Source organism: Mixophyes fleayi, chromosome 4, assembly GCF_038048845.1.
Source record: "Mixophyes fleayi isolate aMixFle1 chromosome 4, aMixFle1.hap1, whole genome shotgun sequence".
Taxonomy (NCBI): domain Eukaryota; kingdom Metazoa; phylum Chordata; class Amphibia; order Anura; family Limnodynastidae; genus Mixophyes; species Mixophyes fleayi.
In genome coordinates, this window is record NC_134405.1 from 182,440,585 (window position 1) to 182,465,454 (window position 24,870).

The following is a 24,870-nucleotide window of genomic DNA, read 5'->3' on the forward strand; positions in this document are numbered from 1 at the left end:
GAAGCTTGTATAGTGCAACTTTGATTCTAACAGATAGAGCTGGAGATGGCATCTTCTATGATTTGAGTCCTCATTGTTTAGACTCTCACCTAGGTTTCATTCCACGCTGCTTCATGTATGTTCTTGGAGGTGGACTTAGGAGAGGTTAATTTGGTGTAGATCATTGATACAAGGCCCTTTGTAGTCACCGGCCAGAGGCACAGTGACTCAGACATGGTTAAAGGGCTACTTGATAAGCATGTTCTAATTTCACTATGAAATTGTCTGTCTTATTTGCAAGTACTGTTAAAACCCTTTTTAGGGATGTTAAATTTGGTCTGGATATCCGCAGAAAAAGGGAAAAAGTTGTCACGTGTAATATTATGCATGTGTCACCAGCCAGCCAAGGCCCAAATGGAATGGGGATAGACCTGGGGGGAACCAGGGGTACTGAAAAGAGGTATGATAACAAAGGTGGTGGGGGATAGTGCATAAAGCCTGTTGGCTTCGTCCATGATTCTCAATGAGTGAGAAATTATGGGGTGGTGTGATCAGGGGAGCCAGAGGAGAGCGAGATCACCTTCACATTTTCTGCCTTGATACATGTCCCAACTGTAGCAGAACTAGGACCATTCCACAAAAAGCACTGAGCAAATTGTGCCGCCATGTTATGACGCTTGGAATGCCCAGACCTACCACCAGTAAGGGTATATGTAGTACACAAAGCTTTATCTGAGCATTTTATTATGGCCCCTATAAACTGCGTAATATAATGCTATTGGAATTTCAATTTTTCCAGAGAAGCCCATTGCCCTGAGGGCCCTGAACATGAACGACCAGAAGATACGATCAAAAGCCTTTTTTAGCATGGATAGAGTGAATCAAGAGAATCGTTTGCCTGGTATTTTCTGGGGCTGATGGCCCGGTATAAACCTAGCCTGGTCAGGGTGAAGTAACAAGGGGAGAAGCAGGTCTGTTAGACATTTACATGGAGCAGAGGTATGAGTCTATAAGTTGAACACAGTATCTGGTCTATACCTGATTTTGAAATTACCATTACATTTGCCAATGTGGTGGTGGAGTCTAATAAGGGCCCCTCAAATATCTGGTTCTAAGAATCTTTTAGAAAGGGGGGCAAGAGCTGAGGAAAGCTTTTTGTAATATACGCCACTGGGCTGGGGCGAAGAGCACTTAACGACTGCAACATTTCCTCCAAAGTAATCTCAAATTGTCGGTTGAACTATGCGTCTGAAAACTTCAGAGGTTGTCTGTTAGGTAATAATCTAGATCCTCCTTTGTTGCGTTCGTTTGGGACAGAGGTCTGGGTAGGTCGTCCAATATATGCTAAAAGTTGCTGAAATCCATTTCCATTTCTACAGGATCATATATTATGAAAATGGAATGTTATGAAAACATTGCCAATATTTTTGATTTTGTCAATCAGACCACAAGCTAATTTCGGTCTTAATTTACTCACCAACATGGAGCCCATTTTATCAGATTTGTCGTAAAAACAATGTTGGCGATTATTTAGGATATTGCAATTTTTTTGACAGGAAAGTATTGAGCTGTCCTCTGAGAAACTTTATCAGAATGAACGATGCCTGATGGAGATTGTTTATGCTGTAAGAGGATGGTGGAAATATGTCTCTCAAGGGAGGATATTTCTTGTACCGCTTACTTTTTTTGCTGCAGATGCTAAGCTATTTTTCACCTTCCATGGTGCAACTTCCCCAGCTAAGTTAAATTAAAAATAATCACTACTCCCATGTTTAGTCTCCAGTGAGCAGGGAGTCATCCAGTCACTACTTACCATAGTGAGGAGTAGGTTTGAATCTATCTAGCAGAATGTATACTCCAGCATTGTCAGTCCAGGAGAGTGGGTTTTTACCTGCTTCTGTTTTGGGGCGGAGAGTGCCGACCACTGTTAAATAACTGTCCTTGTGGATCAGGTAGCATCTTGGTTGTAGTAGAGGGTACTTTATTGTGTATTAGGATCGCCTCTTCCCACTTATTGCGGTGGGCCGAGGCAAAAGAAGTTTGAGAAAAATTGCTTACCTTGAAAAGTTTATGAATACCTGATAGGTGAGTTTCCTGTAGATAAACACAACCCGTTCCCTTCCCTCATTCAGGTTCCCAATTATAATTGCTGCTTAATAACTTTAGAGCTATGGCAGACTTATACTGGCAACACCATTTTGAGTGCTTGGCTGGAATCTGGAAAGATAAATAGTGGTAGTTCTCCTGGATCTGGGGGGGGCGGAGGAGGAATGGGGTGAATGAACCGCCACTGTAAGAGGGTAGCAGAGAAAAGGGATGCCCAATTGGGCAGAAATCCTTGTAGAATGAACACTGGGAGGGATTATTTGAGCTGTTTCAATGGAAAAAATAAGAAACGATCTTTGTTAGTAGTTTAGGGTGCATGGGGGTGGAGAAGAGGATGTTGTAGAAAAAGGAGAGGGGAAGACTTGAGGATCAAATCATAATGCAATAGGAAAAAGTGAATTAACATGAACAATATTTAACCTAGAACAGAGACAGAAAGTTGAGATTAACATACAAACAGTGTATCAGGATTTGTTCTTTCAGTAAGGGTTTAAACCCAGTGAGCTACGTGAAAACAAAGTGAAAAATAAAATAATATGAAGTCAGTTTTTTGGATACGAGTGCAGTGAATTGACAAGTAAAATAGGCTACGATAAAGTCATTACAACCTATAACAAAAAAAGATATTAAAGGCAAATTGAAAGCCATAAATGTAATTCGATTTCTGTAAATGGTCACGTTGGTACGAGTCAACTGGAAAGCTCTTGCCAGCCACACTTTAAAGTGTCAGTTTAGTTGCTCCAGATGTAATATGCAACAAATCTCCCCATGTGCAGCATCAAATAAACTTTTTATTTACTTATAATGCTCAATATCTATAAGGGACATAAAAGGAGAACTTTAGTATAGCTGGTAGATTTCTGTGCCACAATAAAACAGTGAAAATAATGAAAAAGCCACTGAACATTTGATGTAAAAAGCATGAAATAATCAGGGAGATTTTACATTTAACAGAACCAATATGTTTAAATTCAAATCGGCTCTTATCCTTTACTGCAAAAGGTGCATATATTGAAAGTTTTTCAAGATTATAATAGACGATTTAAGATCATAAGTGCAAATCTGATTTATCTTATTTAGAAGAGAACGCTTCTAAAGAATTGATACCAAATGACACAATTATTATAAAAGCAGTACATAAGTGATGGGAATTTTTGTTCAAAATAAGGACATTTGTATCTGAGGCCAATTGACAACTTGGTATTGCTGAATTCTGTTCTGTCCAAGAAGGTGATTGTCAGGCACCGTTCCCGCTGATCCCCTGTCAGTCGGGGACGGACGCCTTCTCTTCTTTCAGCCGCAGCGCTTGTTGCTAAGCAACACTCGCGCTACGGCTTCCGGCAGTCTGATCTGTCGGGCGCATGCGCCCTGGCTCGTCCCGTTGCCTAGCAACGGGACGCTACTTTCCACGCTGATTCCCCGCCCCTGGCTCCTCCAATCATCAGTGTTCTGGCCTTATTTAAACCTGGCTCTGGCGCCATTAGGGTGCCAGAGTAACAGGTTATACCTAGTGTTCCTGGTTATCCTGATTGTGCTCCCTGTGTTCCTTATATATTGTTGTGACCCGGCTTGGCGACTTCTCCTCCTTCTTGTGACCTACTTGTACTGCGACCTCGGCCTGTTGACTACCCTCTTGGATTCTCCCTGGTACTGCTATTCCTGATTGGCTCGACCCGGACCGTCTGACCCTTCTACACTACACCGGCAACTGGCTAGTAGGACCGCGACCTGCGTACCCTGTGCAGCGAAGTCCAAACCTCCGCACCTATTAGTTCAGTAGCGTTAATACCGGTTAGTGTCCCGCTATTGTTATCCTCAGAAGGCTATCGGCCTGACAGTGATATCCAAACAGGAGTGGCACGTTTTGTTTCTAACCATGTTATTCCTACCTATTACCATTTACCTAAAACGCACAAGGTGGCTCACACCGACTCACAACTGCTGAGGCTGGCCCAACAAAGCGATAAGTTAGCTGGCTCCGGGCCACTATCACAGGGGCAACTAAGTAACTCTGAGCTGCCTCAGTGAAAAGTGATTTAATATAAAGGTCATACTAATAACCGTGTTGGGGATGCTAATGATAAATTAGCCCCATGGAGCACAAAGCTGGATTATCCTGAAGACTTTATGTTTCTTCAGTGTTTCTACCCCCATCACACCTACAGTGACAAGCTATGCTTTCAAACATTTCATAATGAATTTATCCAGGAATGTATGCATCTGTTACCATAGGCAGTGTTGAACCTTATCTCACGTTTTAATAAGTATGTGTGTTTGATAATAATGGAAAGTATATTACATGTTTATTCTCTAAGTAAAAGAAAAGATGTATTAGATTAAAGATGAATGTAGAAAAATCTTTTTTATAACAGATAAAATGCGAGAAGACATAGAATGCAACCAAGAGTAGATCAGTGTAGATTAAACAATTTAGCTTTGCTGTGCTGTCAAATATTTGAGAAAAGTGCCCTTGTCCAGTTCTGTAAATGACTGGCGGAATTATATCGCCGATTACTAAAGCTCCAGCATTACAATGGTAACATAAAGGTCTTTTCTGAGCCATTCAGTTCCACCCACAATGTTTACTGGAATTGTATAAACATCTTCAGAAAACTCTTTCATTTAATAGTTTAAGAAAATCAATATTAAACCATATAGGCAATCAGAACAAATACAGTGTATTCTGTACAGTACTGTACCTGAAAATATAATGGTTTGTGAAAATACTGTGCACATGGTTTCAAAGTATGTCTTTGCCTGTTTCAGAAAGATATGTGTAGGACAATCTTTTATTCACCTAGGAGCTAGCTCATGCATTTCATACTACAGTTAAACAAAGGCAGCCTCCTCCACTTCTTCTATGTTTCCTGTTTGTCTATTATATATTTGATCTTTGCTTATACAATACTGTTCAAAAGTTTTAGGCAGGTGTGGAAAAAATGTTGCAAAGTAAGAATGCTTTCAAAAATGGAAGTGTTAATAGTTTATTTTTATCAATTAATGCAATGCAAAGTGAATGAACAGAAGAGAAATTTAAATCAAATCAATATTTTTTGTGACCAACCCCTGCCTTCAAACCAGCATCAATTCATCAATTCTTCTAGGTACACTTGCACACAGTTTTTGAAGGCACTCTGCAAGTTCCACACGTCCTGGAGAACTAACCACAGATCTTCTGTGGATGTAGGCTTGCTCAAATCCGTCTGTCTCTTCATGTAATCCTGGAGATACTCGATGATGAGATCAGGGCTCTGTGGGGGCCATATCATCACTTCCAGGACTCTTTGTTCATTTTTACAATGAAGATAGTTCTTAATGACAATGGCTGTATGTTTGGGGTCATTGTCCTGTTGCAGAATAAATTTGGAGCCAATAAGTCGCCTCCCTGATGGTATTGCATGATGGATAAGTACCTGCCTGTATTTCTCAGCATTGAGGATACCATTAATCCTGACCAAATCACCAACTCCATTTGCAAAAATGCAGCCCCAAACTTGCAGGGAACCTCCACCATGCTTCACTGTTGCTGGCAGACAACTCATCATTGTACCGCTCTATAGCCCTTCAGTGTACAAACTGCCTTCTGTTACAGCCAAATATTTCAAATTTTTACTCATCAGTTCAGAGTACCTGCTGCCATTTTTCTGCACCCAAGTTCCTATGTTTTTGTTCATAGTTGAGTCACTTGGCCTTGTTTTCATGTCAAAGATTGGCTTTTTGGCCGCATTTCTTCCATGAAGACCACTTCTGACCAGACTTCTCTGAACAGTAGATGGGTGTACCTGGGTCCTACTGTTTTTTTCCAGTTCTAAACTGAAAAATCTGTGTGCAAGTGTACCAAGAAGAATTGATGGCAAAGGATGGTCACACCAAATATTGATTAGATTTAGATTTCTCTTCTATTCATTCACTTTGCATTTTGTAAATAGATAAAAAATAAACAATTGACACTTCTATTTTTGGAAGCATTCTTTAACAATTATGTAACGTGTACAACAATGCTGAATGTAGGTATAAAATATGGAGTACTTGCCTTACTCTAGATCAGCGCTGGCCGGCCGGTGGTGCGGAGTCTTATGAACCCCCTGGTGTTAACCATGAACCGCCACAAGGCGGGATGGGCTTTGCTGCAGAGGATCGCATGTCGCGGTCCACTGGTCTGCCTCTAGAGGTAAGGATATAGGAGGTAGCTCACGATAACACTGGAACTGGAAGGTAGTATCAGGATAGCCGAGGTCTGGTACACTTGGAGCAGAGATGATACGTGGTCAGCAAGCCTGGGTCTGGTACACTTGGAGTGGAGATAATCTGAGCAGTCAGCAAGGAGAACAGGTACACGGAGAATCACGCAGAAATCACCTAGTCAGGGAACATAGGAAGTTGCTCTGACGCTGCCCAGGCCTCAGAGCAGGCCTTTAGTAGTTTTGCAAGTTTGAATTCTCCGCCCCGAACTATCACGTGACAGCGCCGCCGCGACCCGGAAGAGAGAGAGGATCGCTGCGCTGGAGCGAGGACAGGTGAGTTGTAACACATTCTTAATTTGCAGCATTTTTTCCACACCTGCCTAAAACTTTTGCACAGTACTGTAAATCTACAATTTGTATTTAAATATAAAGTTACAGAAAAATACCACCGCTTTTGTCAGATTAATACTGCAAATGGGGCTGGTTGATATTCCTACCACTCCATGACACATCACACATTATCCAGAATAGACCTTACTCTAGTTTCTTGGGGTTTAGTCCCACACATTGTAGGTGTGGAGTACCAGTCTAAAGAGGTTTGAGATCAATCTCCGCTAACTCTATTGGGTATTTTACTAAACTGTGTGTTTGAAAAAGTGGAGATGTTGCCTATAGCAACCAATCAGATTCTGTTTTTCATTTATTTAGTACATTCTACAAAATGACAGCTAGAATCTAATTGGTTGCTATAGACAACATCTCCACTTTTTCAAAACCTCAGTTTACTAAATATACCCCTATCTGTTAAATTAGGCCCCCATATCGAAATGCAATTTTAGAAACCTTTCCATTTTGGCTCTCCGTAATAAGTGAGGGATCGACGCTGATAGGTATGTAGGACGGATACTTTCAGATCAATGAGAACACCTGTCTTATGGGGTGATTTTAAAGTGTTACTTAGAGGCACTTTCATCACAAGAGAAGCAGCCCTAAAAAAATATCTCCAGGAGAAAAGGAATGCAGCACAGTGCAAGGAGGTCACATAGCATACCCAGAGGAGGAGGGAGTGCACTGAACTCTCCCTTGTTCCTTTGTGTGGCCCGTTTGAAGGCTGGAGGGCCGCGCATGTCATTATGCTTATAATAACTCCAACCCCCCCAAAGGCTCACTCTTCTAATTGTCCAGACATAATGTGGCCAAAATAGGAAAATATTACAGTACGTAAAGCACACTGACACAGGAATGGGGAGTAGTGGAAACGTGTTCTGTGGAGTGACGAATCAAGCTTCTTTGTTTGGCAGTCAGATGGGAGAGTCTGGGTTTGGCGGATGCCGGGTGAACGTTACCTGTCTGACTGCATTATGACAACTGTGAATTTGGTGGAGGAGGGATTATGGTATGGGGCTGTTTTTCAGGGTTTGGGCTAGGCCCCTTATCTCCAGTGAAGGGCAATCTTAATGCTTCAGCATACAAAGTCATTTTGGACAATGCTATGCTTCCAACTTAGTGACAACAGTTTGGGGAAGGCCATTTTCTATTCTAACATGACAGTGACCCAGTGCACAAAGCAAGGACTACAAAGACATGGTTTGAGGAGTTCGTTGTGGATGAACTTGACTGGCTCACACAGAGCCCTGACCTCAATCCCATCGAACACCTTTGGGATGAACTGGAATGGAGATTGCGAGCAAATTCTTCTCGTCCAACATCAGTGCCTGACCTCATAAATGCTCTACAGAATGAATGGACACAAAATTGCTACAGAGACACTTCAACATCTTATGGAAAGTCTTTCAAAAGAGTGGAAGCTGTTATAGCTGCAAAAGGGGACCAACTCCATATTAAAGTAAATGTATTTGAATACAATGTCATTACAGTCCCTGTTGGTGTAATGGTCAAGCATCCGAATACTTTTGTCCATGTAGTGTACATCCTTTTACACAGGCAATAAATATCAACAATAGCAACAGATTTGCTGGATTTGCTATGGAAATCAAATATTATATACAATGTTAATGTAGAAAATCCACACAACAGAGATCAAGCCTGCGACAGAGCAATGGGCAGATACATAAAATATAATAATGTATTCGCCTAGATAATGGAATGCTCTGTATAGTGGTGGACTAAAAGATTAGATTATATGACCTGATAAGCCTCATAAATAGTAACTTTAATGAATAATTGTTCTGCTTTAGCGTTAGCTCAGAGAGTGTCTCTCATTACATTTCATTTTATTATTCTTTAGTTTATAAACAAATTTCAAGTGAAAAGTTACAGCACGATTGACCAGTTAATCTTAAGTTTATATATGAAAATTGTTAGGAACCCCTCCAGCCGGCACAACACAACCCGGAGTCTACTCTGCTAATCAGGTGTTCACTGGAGGCCCTGATGGTGGGGACAGACTGGGCTGCAGACTGACAGAGGGTCGTGAAGTGTGTACCGGCTGGGGAGAACCCAGGCAAGCGGAGTGAGGTCCACGCAGAGGTCAAGGGCCGGCAGCAGGTAGCAAGTCCAGTTAACAGCCCGGGGTCAAGGGTCACAGGCAAACAGGAGAAACGGTAAACAGGCCAAAGGTCAGGGTCACGGGATACACAAGCGAAGTCCAAATCCAAGCCAAGGGTCATACACGAGAGGTCAGCAGAATACAATACACAGGAACAGGAACAGTAACAAGCAGGTCAGCAGACTATGAGACAGAAGCTATAACCGGCAATGAAGTAGCAGACCTCATTGCCTTAAATACTGGCCCCAACCAATCAGAGCCTAGGTCTGCAAGAATACAGCCCATAGTATTAATTAGCCCACAGACTATCTAGATGTGCACGCGCCCAGCAGTTCCCCTTGCTGGGACGCGGCGGTCTCACACTCAGCGTCCCGGCCGCTGCCTAGGCAACGGTCGGGCCGAGCCCCCGGAAGTTACGTCCCGGTCGTCATAGCGACGGCCGGGACAGAGGTAAGGGAGTCACGGGGGCTGGGCACCACCGCGGCTTGTAACAGTACCCCCCTCTTGAGGAGGGGTCAAGGCACCCCGACATCCCGGTTTTCTAGGGAATTTTTTGAAGAACTCCTTAAGTTTTTTGGGAGTATGGAGTTGTCTCCGCGGAACCCAAGACCGCTCTTCTAATCCGCGGTTCCTCCATTGCACCAAGAAGTGCACCTGCCCTTGCACTTTTTTAGAATCCAGGATTTTCTGAACAATGTATCTCTGTGGCTTGCTTGAAGACTGGGCTTGAGCTGGATAAAGTACTGGCTTCAATAGAGAACAATGAAATGTGTTGGGCATTCTGAACGAGCCCGGAATTTTTAACCTAAAAGCAACGGGGTTCACCTGCTTGATGATGGGAAACGGCCCGATGAACTTAGGACCCAACTTCTTGCAAGGCTGTCTGAGCCTGATATTTTTTGTAGACAGCCACACTTTCTGGCCAACCTTAAGGGAGCAGGTGGTACGGTGTCGGTCCGATTTGTTTTTTGCAGCAAATGAAGTTTGTCTCAAAGACTACTGTACCTTCGTCCAGATGAGTCTGAGGTCCCTGGCAGTGGAGCGGATCTCCTGGATACCAGCAGACTTGAGTGAGTATAAGGAGTTGGATCTGGGGTGAAAGCCATAATTGCAGAAAAACGGAGAGGTTTTGGTGGATGAGTGGCATGAATTATTACAAGCAAATTCCGCCCAGGGTAACAAGGAGGACCAGTTATCATGGAATTCCGATGTGTAGCATCTTAAAAATTGCTCTAAGGACTGGTTAACCCTTTCAGTTTGCCCATTAGACTGAGGGTGGTATGCGGATGACAAACTGATTTTAATTCCGAGCAGAGTACAGAAGGATTTCCAGAATTGTGCAATGAATTGTGATCCACGATCAGAAACGATATCAGAAGGAAGTCCATGGAGACGGAAAATATGTTGTATGAAGAGAATGGCTAGATCTCCAGCAGTAGGAAGCCGGGTTAGTGGAATGAAATGTGCCATTTTGCTGAAGCGGTCTACCACGACCCAAATAGTATTGTGTCCCGCAGAAGGTGGTAAATCAACGATAAAGTCCATGGACAAATGTGTCCAAGGTTTTGCTGGAGCGGCCAACGGAACCAACTGACCTATTGGGCGAGTCCTGGGAACTTTGTTCCTGGCACAAACTTCACAAGACAGGACATGACTCTTGACGTCAGCAGACAAAGATGGCCACCATACAGTACGGGAAAGGATTTCTAATGTCTTAAAAACTCCCGGATGTCCAGCAGTCTGACTATTGTGTGCTTCAGCAAGAATTGCCCTCCTCAGATGGATATGAGTATTATCAGGAGCTAATCTCTGAAACCTTTGTAAAGTACAGCTCAGGTCTTGGTTTAACCCAGCATGGATCATAGGCAAAGGAATAATAGGTTCTGGACTAGTAACCAGAGCATGGTGTGCCAGAAAGCTTCTGGACAGGGCTTCTGCCCGGATATTCTTAGAACCTGGACGATATGTAATTACAAAGTTAAAACGGGTGAAGAACAGCGACCAACGAGCCTGCCGAGGGTTCAGTCGTTTGGCCGACTGTATATACTGCAAATTTTTATGATCCATTATAACGGAGATCTGGTGTGTAGCGCCTTCCAACCAATGTTGCCATTCCTCAAAGGCCCATTTGATTGCCAACAGCTCTCGGTTTCCCACATCATAGTTGGCCTCTGCTGAAGAGAACTGGCAAGAGAAATAAGCACATGGATGTAAGCGGTGAGTCTGGGAATCTTTTTGAGACAAGATGGCACCCGCACCGACGTCAGAGGCATCAACCTCAAGAATAAACGGTACCTTAGGATCCGGGTGTCTGAGGACCTGAGCAGACACGAAGGCTTTCTTCAGGGTTTCAAAAGCAGTTATTGCCTGAGATGTCCAGTTAACTGGGTCGCTTCCCTTGCGAGTCAAGGTGACAATAGGAGCCACAATATCCGCAAAGCCGCCAATAAATCTCCTGTAATAATTGGCGAATCCCAGGAATCTCTGGACCGCCTTGAGGTTATTCGGTTGTACCCAGTCTAGGATTGCTTGGACCTTGGTTGGGTCCATGGAGAATCCTTCCGAGGAGATTATATAACCAAGAAAGGATACCTTCTGAACCTCAAACTCACATTTTTCGAGTTTAGCATAGAGATGATGTTTTCGCAACTTTTGTAAGACTTTTCTCACATGACCCTGGTGTACTGACAACGACTCTGAATAAATGAGGATGTCGTCCAAGTAAACAACAACGAAATGTCCCAGAAACTCACGTAGCACCTCATTAATTAGGTCCTGAAATACTGCAGGGGCGTTGCTAAGACCAAACGGCATGACCAAATATTCATAGTGGCCAGAGAGCGTATTGAATGCCGTCTTCCACTCATCACCTGCTCTTATACGTATGAGGTTATATGCACCCCGAAGATCAATTTTGGTGAAGACTGTTGCACCTCTTAGTTGATCGGACAATACGGAGATGAGAGGAAGTGGATAGGTGTTTTTGACTGTGACCTTTGTAGTCAATACAGGGTCTTAGTCCTCCGTCTTTTTTTAGACACAAAAAATCAACCAGCTCCGACTGGAGATTTGGATGGCCTGATGAAGCCCTTTTCCAAATTCTCCTCAATATAATCCTGCATGGACTTGGTTTCGGGAGCCAAAAGGGAATACAGGCGTCCCTTGGGTAACTTGGAACCAGGTATGAGCTCGATGTCGAAGTCACGGTGAGGTGGTAGAGTATCCACAGCTCTCTTGGAAAACACGTCCCAGAAGTTGTGGTATTGTGAGGGAAGTTGCTCCGGAATAGACTGAATCACCCGCAGCGGCAGTGACAAGCAGGACTGCTTACAGTAAGAGCTCCAGTGGATAATTTCTCCTTTTAACCAGTCAATTACAGGGTTATGCCGGGAAAGCCATGGGTGGCCCAGGATCAAGGGAACCGATGAGCAATCAATAAGGAAGAAGGTTATTGACTCTGAATGGAGAGCTCCGATATTCAACTGTAGTGGCGGGGTCTCCCAGGAAATCTTGCCACCAGGTAATGGACTTCCATCTAAGCCACAGACAGTAATAGCAGACTTGAGTCTTACCATCGGAATTTCAGCAGCACGGGTGAACCCGATGTCAAGGAAGTTGCCTGCAGCTCCACTATCAAAGGCCGCCAGGTCCATAGAACAAGTACTGAACGTGAGCTGTGCAGGGATCAAAACAGCATTTTTCGGGGAGACAATCTGCAGACCTAGGTGAACTTTCCCCTCGTTCCCTAGGCATGCTCTTTTCCCGGCTTATTTGGGCAGGAACGGGAGAAATGGCCTTTTGTGCCACAATACAGACATAGGCCTTGTGATCGTCTCCTGTCTCTTTCCTCAGGGGAGAGACGATACGCTCCTTATTGCATTGGTTCCTCACCATCCGTGGAAACAGGAACAAAGGCGGATGGAGGTAATGATGTCTCCTTTTTGGTTTTCCGCTCTTTAAATCTCCTGTTGATTTTAATGGAGAGGTGCATTAGATCCTCCAGAGAGGTAGGAGATATTGCACCAAAGAGTCTTTAATCTGTTACGACAGACCGAGACGGAACTGACTACGTAAGGCGGGGTCATTCCATCCACTATCAGGTGACCATCTACGGAATTCAGCACAGTATTCCTCTGCCGACCGCCGGCCTTGTTTGAAGGCCCGTAGATGAGCCTCTGCGGAGGCCATTCGATCTGGGCCATCATATAGTAAACCCAATACCTCAAAGAAAGCGTCTACGGACTGCATGGCAGGGCTGGTCTGTGGCACAGAAAAGGCCCAGGACTGGGGGTCACCTTGTAGGAGGGAAATGATAATCCCGACTCTTTGTTGCTCTGACCCAGAGGAGCGGGGTCTCATCCGGAAATAGAGCTTGCAGCTCTCCCTGAAATTCCAAAACAGGGATCTATTTCCAGAGAACCAATCCTGCAAATTCATCTTAGGTTCACAGGTGGAACACAGAGTGGGTTGTGAAGTTTTCGCGGCTTTTTCTTGAACGGACAAACGCTCAGCCAATCCCTATATTTGATACAAGGACTCAACATGGCCCGCTAGGGCTTGTGCCGGAGACGGTGTGGATCCGCTTGCATCCATTCCAACCTCGTCTCCGTGTATGGCCGGTTATAAAGTTAGGAACCCCTCCAGCCGGCACAACACAACCCGGAGTCTACTCTGCTAATCATGTGTTCACTGGAGCCCCTGATGGTGGGGACAGACTGGGCTGCAGACTGACAGAGGGTCGTGAAGTGTGTACCGGCTGGGGGAAACCCAGGCAAGCGGAGTGAGGTCCACGCAGAGGTCAAGGGCCGGCAGCAGGTAGCAAGTCCAGTTAACAGGCCGGGGTCAAGGGTCACAGGCAAACAGGAGAAACGGTAAACAGGCCAAAGGTCAGGGTCACGGGATACACAAGCAAAGTCATAGCGACGACCGGGACGGAGGTAAGGGAGTCGCGGTGGCTGGGCACCGCCGCGGCTCGTAACAAAAATATAACGCTTCTGGTTTGTTTTTTTCTTTAAAGGAGAACCCAAATAGTTATGCTTATGGTTTGCGCATCCAAATATATTAAGTTTTCACTTTTTCTTCATCAGTCGTGTCCTTGGTTTTGAAGTAGGCAGGAGATAGAACAATCTGTAGCCAATCAGATCATCTGAGTGCTCACAGTAGCACATAATAGTTAGAGGTGAGTATTCTGACCTTGTGGGAGATAGTGTCCTGTCCATCCATGGGAATATGTTAATCAGATCAAGCTTCATGTAACGGGCAGTATTGTGATGTTAGGAGGGAAATGGCAGCAACCAGTAAGTCATAGATATAGTGCAAGAAGCTGGGTTCCCATATACCTCAAAGCAATAATATAAGGCTGCTGAAAAACTGATATAGGAAGATTGTGGAACCATGGTTCATGCATCAAGCTTGTTTATTGCAACAGCTGCCGCCATCTGCTTTCTTTGCTCTATCATGACCCTTATTAAAAATTACATACATTGTGGAAGTCCAAATTATCATGGTAGTCCATTGCCACCTGTATACCATGACAGTGAATAAGTCACAAACAGTGGTGCAGAGCTGAGTGCTTTGATCAAAAGGTTCCTCCATGTTTAAAAGAGGCATCGGCTGTACAAGTTAGAGGGCTTTGTAAAAAAAAAACAAAAAAACATTGTACAGACGGCGCCTCTTTGCATTACCACCTTAACAGCACTAATGATAGTGTCGCCCTTAAAAGTGACGTAATTTTCATTGGTTGCAGTTGTTTCTCATCTCTTTATCAAACAGTCAGGATGAACACTCTGTCGGTAATGACTGCATCGCGCTCATCATGTCAGGGTATGTTTTGTCAGCGTTTTGGTAGTTGCTGTAATGACTACCACTGTTGATATAAATGATTAGTGAGCCAGAAGGCAGTTACAAAAATTTTCTATTAACGTGTAGTTTATCCACTAACTGTTTTGGCTGTTAGTAATTTAGGGGTGCCATTTTCCATTTGCTTAAAAAGTAATTAACACAAGAAATGTACTTTTTAATTCCTTAAAGAGAAATTCAACATTATATTTTGTTTTCTCTTTTCAGAAGCATATATAAATATAACACCACTTAATCATAAATGCCTAAAAAATAATTATATGGCACTTGTCTTTTGCTTTTATATTCCTTTCCCTCTTGTGCTCGTCATTAACCCATTTTCTGTTAATAAAGAACTATTCTTGGAATTGAAGCTATTATAATAAACAACTATTATATAAGTGGCAAGTGGAGCACAGGAAAGGAATGAAGGGTATATACGATTTTCTATGAATAACCTGGGAAAGAATTGTCTATTTCTAAAATATGCTTTAGATGCAACACCTGTTTACCTGTTACATTTCAGTTGCAATGCAAGATATATATATATATATATATCTATAATATAAATGTCTAGTGGCGTGTGTTAGTCTGTCTGTGTGTGTGAAAAAAAAAAAAAAGCTGCAGCGCCACCTGCTGGGCAGAGTTATACACTGAACTATATATTTCTTGAAGGAGAAGTGACAGTTGGGAGTGGTTGGTGGTTGCCGGGGGTGACAGTGGGGAGTTTTTAACACCTTAAGTAGCTTGATTTGACTAGAATGCATGAGTATCATGCACGGGTTAACTGACCTACTAAATTCTTAGTGTGTGTGGAAAAAACCCTCAAAAAGGGCTGACAATATTGACGAGTTGAGGGGTCAAACTCATTTTCGTGAGGTAATTTTACCTCATGAACACACATGTGTACAGTGCCGGATCCAGGGGGGTGCGATCGGAGCAATCGCCCCCCCCCCCTAGCAGGGGTTTGCTGCCGACTGCTGCACAGTATGTGCAGGTCCGTTTGGCAGTGACAGTGTGCTGCCCAGCTGCTCTGATTGTGTTTTAAACACAATCAGAGCAGCCGGGCAGCACACTGTCCCTGCCTGTCACTGCCGAGCGGATCTGCACATACTGTGCAGCCCCCGGCAGCCTCAGAAGTTGGAAAGGGGGTGGGGCCTAAATCGCCCCGCCCTAACATCCCCCCGGGGAACAAACATTTTCTAGATCCGCCACTGCATGTGTAGCGGCGTGTGTTAGTGTGTGTGTGTCTGTGGAAAAAACTATTTTCTCATAAAGGGCTTATCCAAATGACCTGAAATTTGGTATACTGACATTATTTGACAAAAAAATGCATGAGTATCATGCACGGGTTAACTTGTGTGTATATATATATATATAATATATTGTGGCAAGAGCCCGCTACTGCAGAAGCACACGCGAACAACTTCTTCCTTTTTATGGTGCTTTATTGTCAGGATGGTAAATGTTTTGACACCGTATACTTTCACAGCAATTATGGAGACCATAAACGCTAGCTATACATAGACCAGCTCTCTCTCAGGACCAGCCAGCTTTCCCAGTGTTGGTCTTGGTGAACAAGTGGCACAAACAAGCTTTTATACATTATACTCCTCCCCCAGCCTTAGCTTGATGGACAGGTGACACACCCACCTTCTCTTTAAGAGAAAATGCCCATCACTGGCTCTGTTTCAACTAACAGACACACCCTGTCTGTTTGCTGAGAGGAAGCAGCTTTTAAATCATTTTTAAACTACACATAAGTCTTTACTTGGTTTAACCTGAATCTAGGTGCATAACTGTGCCAATGTCTTACTCTGCTTGTATGTTTTCTTTGCATATTGTCAGATAAATGCCTCCCTTTGTTACATATCCCTCCCACTAGCGTCTCCAAGTCGGGGGACGCGGACTTCGCGAGGAACGCATATTTTCGTGACAATGCATCTGCATTCTTGTGCAGAATCCCAGGTCTATGTTCTACTGAGAACTTGAAAGGTTGTAGTGCCAAGAACCAGCGGGTTACCTTGGCATTTACCCCCCGGTTGCTCTGCATCCATCTCAATGGTGCATGGTCTGTTATTAAGGTGAACTCTCTGCCTAGGAGATAATAGCGCAGAGCTTCTGTAGCCCATTTTATGGCGAGACATTCTTTCTCCACAGTGGCATACTTACGACTTAGGTACAGGACAGGATTTTTCTACTCCATTCTTCTCCTCTGACAAGACTGCACCTAAGCCAAGACCAGAAGCATCATTTTGGAGGAAGAACCTCCGGGTAAAATCCGGTGCTTGTAGAACTGGGGAGGAACAAAGAGCTAACCAAAGATCAGACCAGGCGGTTTCTGCAGAATCAGACCAAGTTAATCTATCTGGACAACTTTTTTTTTAACATGTCCGTAAGTGGAGCAGCTCTAGTGGCGAAGTGGCTTACAAACCGCCTGTAGTAACCTACTAAGCCTAAAAAGGTTCTTAACTGCGACTTTTTTTCTGGTCTTGCCCAATTTTTGACTGCCTCCACTTTGTCTAGCTAGGGTTTTACGTGCCCTCGACCAACAACGTACCCCATGGCTATGGCACATTTCTCTGGGTTAGCTGTTAACCCTGCTGACCTTAATGAAGCTAAGACCGCCTCAACTTTGGCTAAATGTGATCCCCAGTCTGGGGTATAAATCACTATATCGTCCAAGTAAGCGGCTGCATAAGCTGTGTTAGGTTGTAGCAATTTATTCATGGCCCTTTGGAAGGTGGCAGGTGCCCCATGCAACCCAAAGGGTAGGACTTTATATTGATAGAGACCATCAGGGGTGGAAAATGCAGTCTTTGGCTTGGCCGTGGAAGTCAGGTGAACTTGCCAATTACCCTTTGTTAGATCAAGGGTTGTTAAATAATTGCTACCAGCAAGATTTTCCACTAGTTCATCCACACGTGGCATCGGATAGGCATCAAACTGCGACATACTGTTTAGGCGCCTAAAGTCATTGCAGAACCTAATTGTCCCATTGGGTTTCGGGACAAGCACAATGGGACTATTCCACTCACTAGTAGACTCTTCAATCACATCTAACTGGAGCATCTTCTTGACCTCCTATCTCACGTCCACCCGTCTGGCTTCTGGAATACGATACGGCTTCTGCTTTACAATGACTCCTGGCGCAGTGACAATGTCGTGTTCGATTAAGGTAGTGCGCCCAGGAATGGAAGAGAAGACATCCCTGTTCCGGCGAATCCTTTCTTCAGTCTGTTGTCTCTGCTGAATGGACAAAGCTGGCTCTATGGGCACTTCAGACTTTTCAATGGCAGTACTCACTACCTGAGGAGAGGTTTCCTCATCATGCCAAGGTTTAAGGAGGTTAACATGATATATTTGCTCCTCCCTTCTACCTAACTGGCGGACTCTGTAATTGACAGGACCGACAGCCTCTAGAACTTTATATGGACCCTGCCAATGAGCGAAAAGTTTGCTTTCCTGGGTGGGAACCAGGACTAGGACCTTGTCCTCAGGCTTGAAAGATCGAACAACAGCACTTTTATCATAACTTTTTCTCTTTCGTTCCTGAGCCTCTTTTACATGTTGCTGCACAATGGGCCCTATCTTTCCTAGCCTCTCATACATTTGGGACACAAATTGGACCAGATTTGTCTCCCTGGGACCTTGCTGCTCCCAGCCTTCTTTTAACATATCTAAGATACCCCTGGGCTGTCTCCCAAACAATAACTCAAAGGGACTAAACCCTGTTGAAGCTTGAGGTACCTCACGGATGGCAAACATCAAATAGGGAATAAGAGTTTCCCAATCTTTTTTCTCTTGAGCCACTGCTTTCCTGAGCATGTGCTTAAATGTGCGGTTAAAGCGTTCCACCAAGCCATCTGTTTGTGGATGGTATACAGAGGTGTAAAGTGCCGTAACCCATAGCAACTGGCACATGTCCTTCATCAGTTTAGACATGAATGGAGTACCCTGATCTGTGAGAATTTCTTTGGGTATTCCCAAGCGTGTAAACATCAATACAAGTTCCTTAGCTATGGTGCTGGACTTTATGTTTCGTAGGAGAATTGCCTCTGAATACCTGGTTGCATAGTCAAGCACCACTAGTATATATTGGTGCTCACGTGCGGATTTTTCCAGTGGCCCCACAAGGTCCATAGCTATCCGTTCAAAGGGAACTTGTACTATTGGTATTGGAATGAGAGGTGCCCTGTACATGGGTTTGGGACAGGCTCTCTGACAAATGGGACAGGACCGGCAATACTTTTTCACTGCCATGTGTACACCGGGCCAGTAAAACCTAAGCAGAACTCGTTTCCGTGTTTTATCCTCCCCTAGGTGTCCCCCACCAAACTGTATATGCTGTCAGTTGCAGTGAAGAGATTGCTATTGCTGAGCATCAATTTTTTTGTCTGTGGAGAGACATAAGCAATATTACTGTGAACTATTCAGCATTTGTTTTGCAAAAGGAAAGCAAAGTTTTTTTTGTATAAAATGGCTGGGCATTGTAGTGCCATACCTTGTTTATTCACTGAGCTGTGAGTTGGGTGTGGTCCACAAGTCTGCTGTCTTGCCTATGCATTGAAGTTGCTGTTTTACCTGTGTGGGAGACTAAAGCAACTGTTTCACTAATTGCCTGTGGAAGTGCTGGACATATGTGAAGCTTAACATTTGAAAGCTGCTAGTACAAAATTTTCTTTACTCCTTAAGATGGGCAAGAAAAAGAACAAAATGTCTCAGAAGGAAAGTGTGCAAACAGGTGTGTCTGAGGTACATTCTCAACAGGAAAACATGGAAAATCAGAGAGGAGAATCTCATGCTCTCTGCACAACCCAAGTTTTACCTGTGTCAGAACATGTGACCAGGGAAGAGTATGATTCTTTAGAGAAAATGTTTATTGAGGAAAACTGCTGTCTTGTAAAAGAAGTGTGGAATTTAAAGCAGCAGAGAGAGCAAGAAAATGTGATTTTTGAATCTGTGGAAAATGATTTGCATGCATTGCAAAAAGTGTGTGAAGACAGACAAAAATCAGAGAAATCTCTTAAAGAAATAGTAGCAGAGAAAGACAGAGAAATTGCTGCTTTAGAACAGAAGCTTGTCTTGGCTCAGCAAGAGGTATTCTTAGCAAGAGAGTCTGCAAGAGAGCTTGAGGAGTGCAAGTTGGAGAAGCTTGTACTTGTTGAACAGCATGAAAAGCTGGAACAGTTGCTCCAAGAAGAGAAAACTCTGTCTTCTAGGTATGCTGTGGAACGTGACCAAGCAGTGGCCTTGACATCCACTCAGAGGAGTTTGGTGAACACCAAGGATGAGAGCGTACAAGTGGGTAAACCCAAAGTCAAGGGCCTAAAGGGGAACCCTGCTGTTAATTTAGGTCAAGCTGTAAGTGTGCCTGACAGGAGGTGCTTCAGGTGTGGAGAACTTGGTCACTATAAGGTCAGGTGCACTAGTCGCCAAAACCTAGTGGACTGTTCGGTTGGCCAAGCTGGGCCTGTCTTTTCTCGATGCTGTTGCCAGAGTTTCACTAGCGGTGGATCACCTTTATTTAAAGTGACAATGCGTTTGAACAACAAGATTGTACATGCAGTCGTGGACTCTGGGAGTGACATTACGCTGGTTTCCAATTCTGTCCTAGCTGGGACCAAGATCTCGTGGTTGCCCAAAATGAATGTGCGCTGCACACATGGTGTAGTCAGGAGATTAAAAGGAACTTTTTTGGCCATTAGTCTGAAAGGCCAAACTGTGAAGGTAGTGGCTGCTATAGCGCCCAAGCTGCCGTATCCAATTGTTCTGGGGCGAGATTTCCCACTTTATAAAGAGGTCCTCGGTGAGCAAATCCGGCCGGACATGCCGGCAATTGATTCACTGGTTGGATGCCCAGTCTTAAAGGATCTGTTAAAAACACCACAGCGTCTGAACCTCAATTACTGGGAGCCGCCAAGCCGGAGTACTTTTGTGGGGGTCACGGCAGAACCTTCACAGGCAACTGGAGAAATGGAATCAACATTGGCGGGTGACATCTCAGATGTGCCCACCTTACCTGTTGGTGACAATATAGACTGGTCTGAATATCCCGAATTGTTATCTGTGCCAAACCTTGCATGTCAACAGAAAAATGATGTAGCTTTAAAGCGTATCTTTAATTTGGCTAGTAATGTTGGGAATATATCAAAGCCTGTCAATTCGACAGACTGTGGGCCATCGTATATTGTTAAAAATAATGTGTTGTTTCATGTGACTACTGTTAAAGGGAGAAAAGTAGAACAGTTGGTAGTCCCACAAAACCATGTACCCTTAGTGATAGAAGCTGCACACACGCAGGAGAGTGGCAGACACTTAGGGGAAGGTAAAATGAGGGAGACAGTTCTACGCAGATATTACTGGCCCGGAGTCTATATGGCAGTAAAAAAGTTTTGTAGGGCTTGTCCGGAATGCCAGAAGGCCTATCCCGCTGTAACAGTACAACCACAATCAGAAGGAGCTCATAGATGTCCTATTAAGAAAATAAGGAGTTATGAGTGGAGAAAGAGACTGAATTGGCTGTTTTCAGAACAGGGTTCTCAGGTGTCAAGAAGAGAAGGTCCCTATGATTGTGAGGACATTTGAAGACACAATAGAACCTTCCTTGTCTTAGGCTATAAAATGTCAGGTGGACAAAATGGTCGCAGAGGCTCTCTTCCATAAAGATGCGCTCCGCTCGCGAGGTCCGCGCCACCTTACATGGTGACGCTAGGGGAAGGGATATGTGGCAATAGGAGTGGTTTGCCACAGGCCTCTAATAGTGGAATTCACTATGGTGCTAACTGTTTGCAGGTAAAAGGCTGCAGACCAAGTTATATACAGGTGTAGCACTGGGCTTAAGTTCAGTAATGTACAGGTCAGAGACATGTTGTAAAGTAAATGTAAAAAGTAATTTACTTGCATGCTTTAACGTGTCTGCATCCACAGAGCTGATAGGGGTGGCTGTGCTGATTAGGCGTTACAGAACACCTGAGGAGCCATCCTTTAAAGCCAAGGTGGGAGTGTCACCTGTCAGTCATCCAAGCCTGTGGGAGGAGACATCTGTATTTAACCTGGAGTTGTGCTCTTCTCAAATGTGACTGACGCTGAACTAGTTGGCCAGTCAGTAGTGAGCTGGGCTATGTCTAGTTAGTGTTTAGGGTCACCAGGAGGTGCAAGTAAAGGTATTGCTTGCTGGTGTCATCCTGACAGAAGTGTTATTTATTGTGATGCCAACAATAAATATGTTTGATTTAAAACAAGAAGTTTTCTGTTGCTGATGTCTACTGGGTATTCTTGCAAAAGAAGGTGACAAAAGTGCCATGAGAAAGGGGCATTTTGTTACAATATATATAATGTTTATATATATATACCTAAAGGCACCGCTGTGGTTAGTGTAAGTATTATCGTGACATTGTCTTTTGCAAAGCATTGAGAAAAATATGAACTTTGGCAATCACTTTTTTATGCTTGTCCTTAGTTGTTCCCCTGCCTTCTTCCCATATTTATTCAAAGATAGTGGTGGAATAGATAAATACAATTGTTTACATTAAAAGAACGAATTATGATATTTAAAAATGTAATACACTACAATGTAGGCAGTTTATCAAGTGGTGTAGAATTACAAATAATAATGTTAGTAGAGTGAGTGAGTGAATGCTTTCATAATATTTGAAGGTTTTAATCTGAAAATAAATTGAACATATTTGGCAAATGTAATCATGTATAGAGAGATTTTGCTTTTCAAAGAGAGTAAACTCAACTAATGCAGAGATTAGAGTCCATAAACATATAATTGAACAACAATTATAACACTCATTTTTTCCCTTGGAGGCTGGTTAATCTAGAGTAAAGGTATTATGTTGTACCTCAGAGTGACAGGCACATGATTGCGTCTTTAGTCAAGTCTAAATGGTGGCCTCTGCATAGCACTGAAATGCACTGCAAGAGAAGGGGGGAGGGTATTTATAAACAATGTGTAAAAATTCTGTCCCCCACAGTATTTAATCAAACATGCTTTTCTTGTTTAACTTGCACTAATCATAGTTGCCTTGCTATGGGTTACTGCACATTTTCTACTTGTTAAACAGCAACCAGTAACGAATATATCATTATGAACATGTCCTTTTAATTGTTTGCAATGCATTAAATGTAGTGTATGATGGATACGTATCAATGAGGCTTTGAATACAGCGCTAAGTAGTGAATAAATAAGTATTGCTTTAGTTTTAGGGAAACACTGATATTCATGAAGCCCATTCAGCAGCCATTTTCTAGCTCTGACATTCAAGTATGGTTGTCACTTTACTATTCAGAGTCTATGAACCAAGAAGATCCTTCAAAAAAACTGCGTGATGTTCTTCATCTTGCCGAGCTTTGCATTGAAGTGCTGCAACAAAATGAGGAGCATCATTCTGAGGTAACACAATGTAATCTCCATTTTATTTCAAATACTAAATGTTAGTTTTTATCAGTATTTATCTGAAAGAAAGCTGAGGCTGTGCACTGGCTTACCAATTATAAATTGTTAATGAACATGATGAAGGTATGTTATTTGAAACAAATTAGATACTTTAAAACATCTGGTTAACTTGCACAGTATAAACGAGTTTTTTTTACCTTGCATCTGCCATGTGTGAACATGTTCTTGAAATTTTGTTTTATATTGCAGAAACATCTGTCTCTAAATTATGAAAATAGCTCCCAAGAGGAAATATTCTCCTCAAGAAAAATCACTATAAATACATTTTTTTTTAATTCTGTCTGGAAAATGTAATATGGTAAAAGTTTATCATGAGTTTTTCAGTTAAAATATTTGAATGGTTAGTTTGGCATCATGCTTGCTATTAGTGATCTATTAAAGTATAATGTTGAGTGAGAATTGATTTGAATTGGGTGTATACCACATGTACATATATTAATTGAGTTGACTCTTGTGAAAGAAACACTTATGGGGGACTTTCCCCCTTCAAAATTGTGCATTCATTATTTATGATGTACATACAGGTGAAGACATATTGTCAGTCTCTGTGTGTCATTTGTGTCTCCTACAACTAGTTAGGCCACATAGAAGTGTATTTAACTGTTACAATCTAGCGCATGTTCTTTACTTATACAACTGCCAGATTGTATTGGTTGTCTAAAAAAAAAAAAAAAAAAATCGTCTTCCTCTGTACACTTGCATAACGCAACCTCCATGTTAGTTGTTGTTTTGTGTCTTCTTTTAATGCAATTCTTAATTGGTCTAATTGCTCTGATTTCTTTATTACTTTGCTGCATTTTTGTTATTGGATTTCTATAGGGAAAAGAGGTATGTGTTCATGTAGTAAACATATATGTTAAACTTTTCTTATCGTTAATATCTCCTGTGTTGCATGTTGTACTAGTTTGTGACATCAAAACTATCATCCATGCCCTCATCATCTCCCGTCTCGACTACTGCAACCTCCTTCTTTCTGGCCTCCCCTGCTCCCACCTTGTCCCCCTCCGCTCTATACTCAATGCGGCTGCGAGACTCATCTTCCTCTCACGCCGCTCCTCCTCTGCCTCCCCTCTCTGTCTTTCCTTACACTGGCTCCCCTTCCCCTACAGAATCCTTTTAAAACTCCTCACCACCACTTACAAGGCTCTCTCTCAGTCTACTGCCCCTTACATCTCTAACCTCCTCTCCATTCACACTCCCGCCCGCTCCCTGCGCTTGGCCAATGATCGCCGCCTCTCCTCCACTCTGATCACCTCTTCCCACTCTAGAATCCAAGACTTCTCCCGTGCTGCCCCCCTTCACTGGAACGACCTCCCTCGCTCCATTCGTCTCTCACCCAATCTGTGCTCCTTCAAGCGGGCACTTAAAACTCACCTGTTCCTTAAGGCCTACCAACCATCCACTTAACCTCTCACCTCTTCTGGTTCTCCCCTGCCCCCTTTCTCTCTCCCCGTTGCTTCACTGGCTCCCTTTTGTGCCTGACTTTGTTTACCCTCCCTTAGGATGACTTTGTTTACCCTCCCTTAGGATGTAAGCTCGAATGAGCAGGGCCCTCTTCCCTCCTGTCTCCATACCTGTTCTTCTGCTCCGTCTCTACTGTATCTGCCTGCCTGGAGTTTCTGAAGTACTAGTACTTTGTGTTTATTGTCCTGTACTGTTTTACCCTGTATAGTCTACTGTTTGTACCATGTACGGCGCTGCGGAAACCTTGTGGCGCCTAACAAATAAACGATAATAATAATAATAATAATAATCTTTGTTTTGTTATGTTTAGATCTTTTAGTACTCAT

The 24,870-nt window shown here is 43.3% G+C and overlaps 1 protein-coding gene across 5 annotated transcripts in view; it reads left to right on the forward strand.

Moving 5' to 3' along the window:
* CADPS2 (calcium dependent secretion activator 2) overlaps positions 1-24,870 on the forward strand; it is a 367,836-nt gene that overhangs the window by 221,372 nt on the left and 121,594 nt on the right. For all 5 annotated transcript variants that reach the window (XM_075208940.1, XM_075208941.1, XM_075208942.1 and 2 more), the window contains one exon: positions 22,914-23,017. In XM_075208940.1, the coding sequence (XP_075065041.1) occupies positions 22,914-23,017 (104 nt within the window). The remainder of the gene's footprint in view (positions 1-22,913; positions 23,018-24,870) is intronic.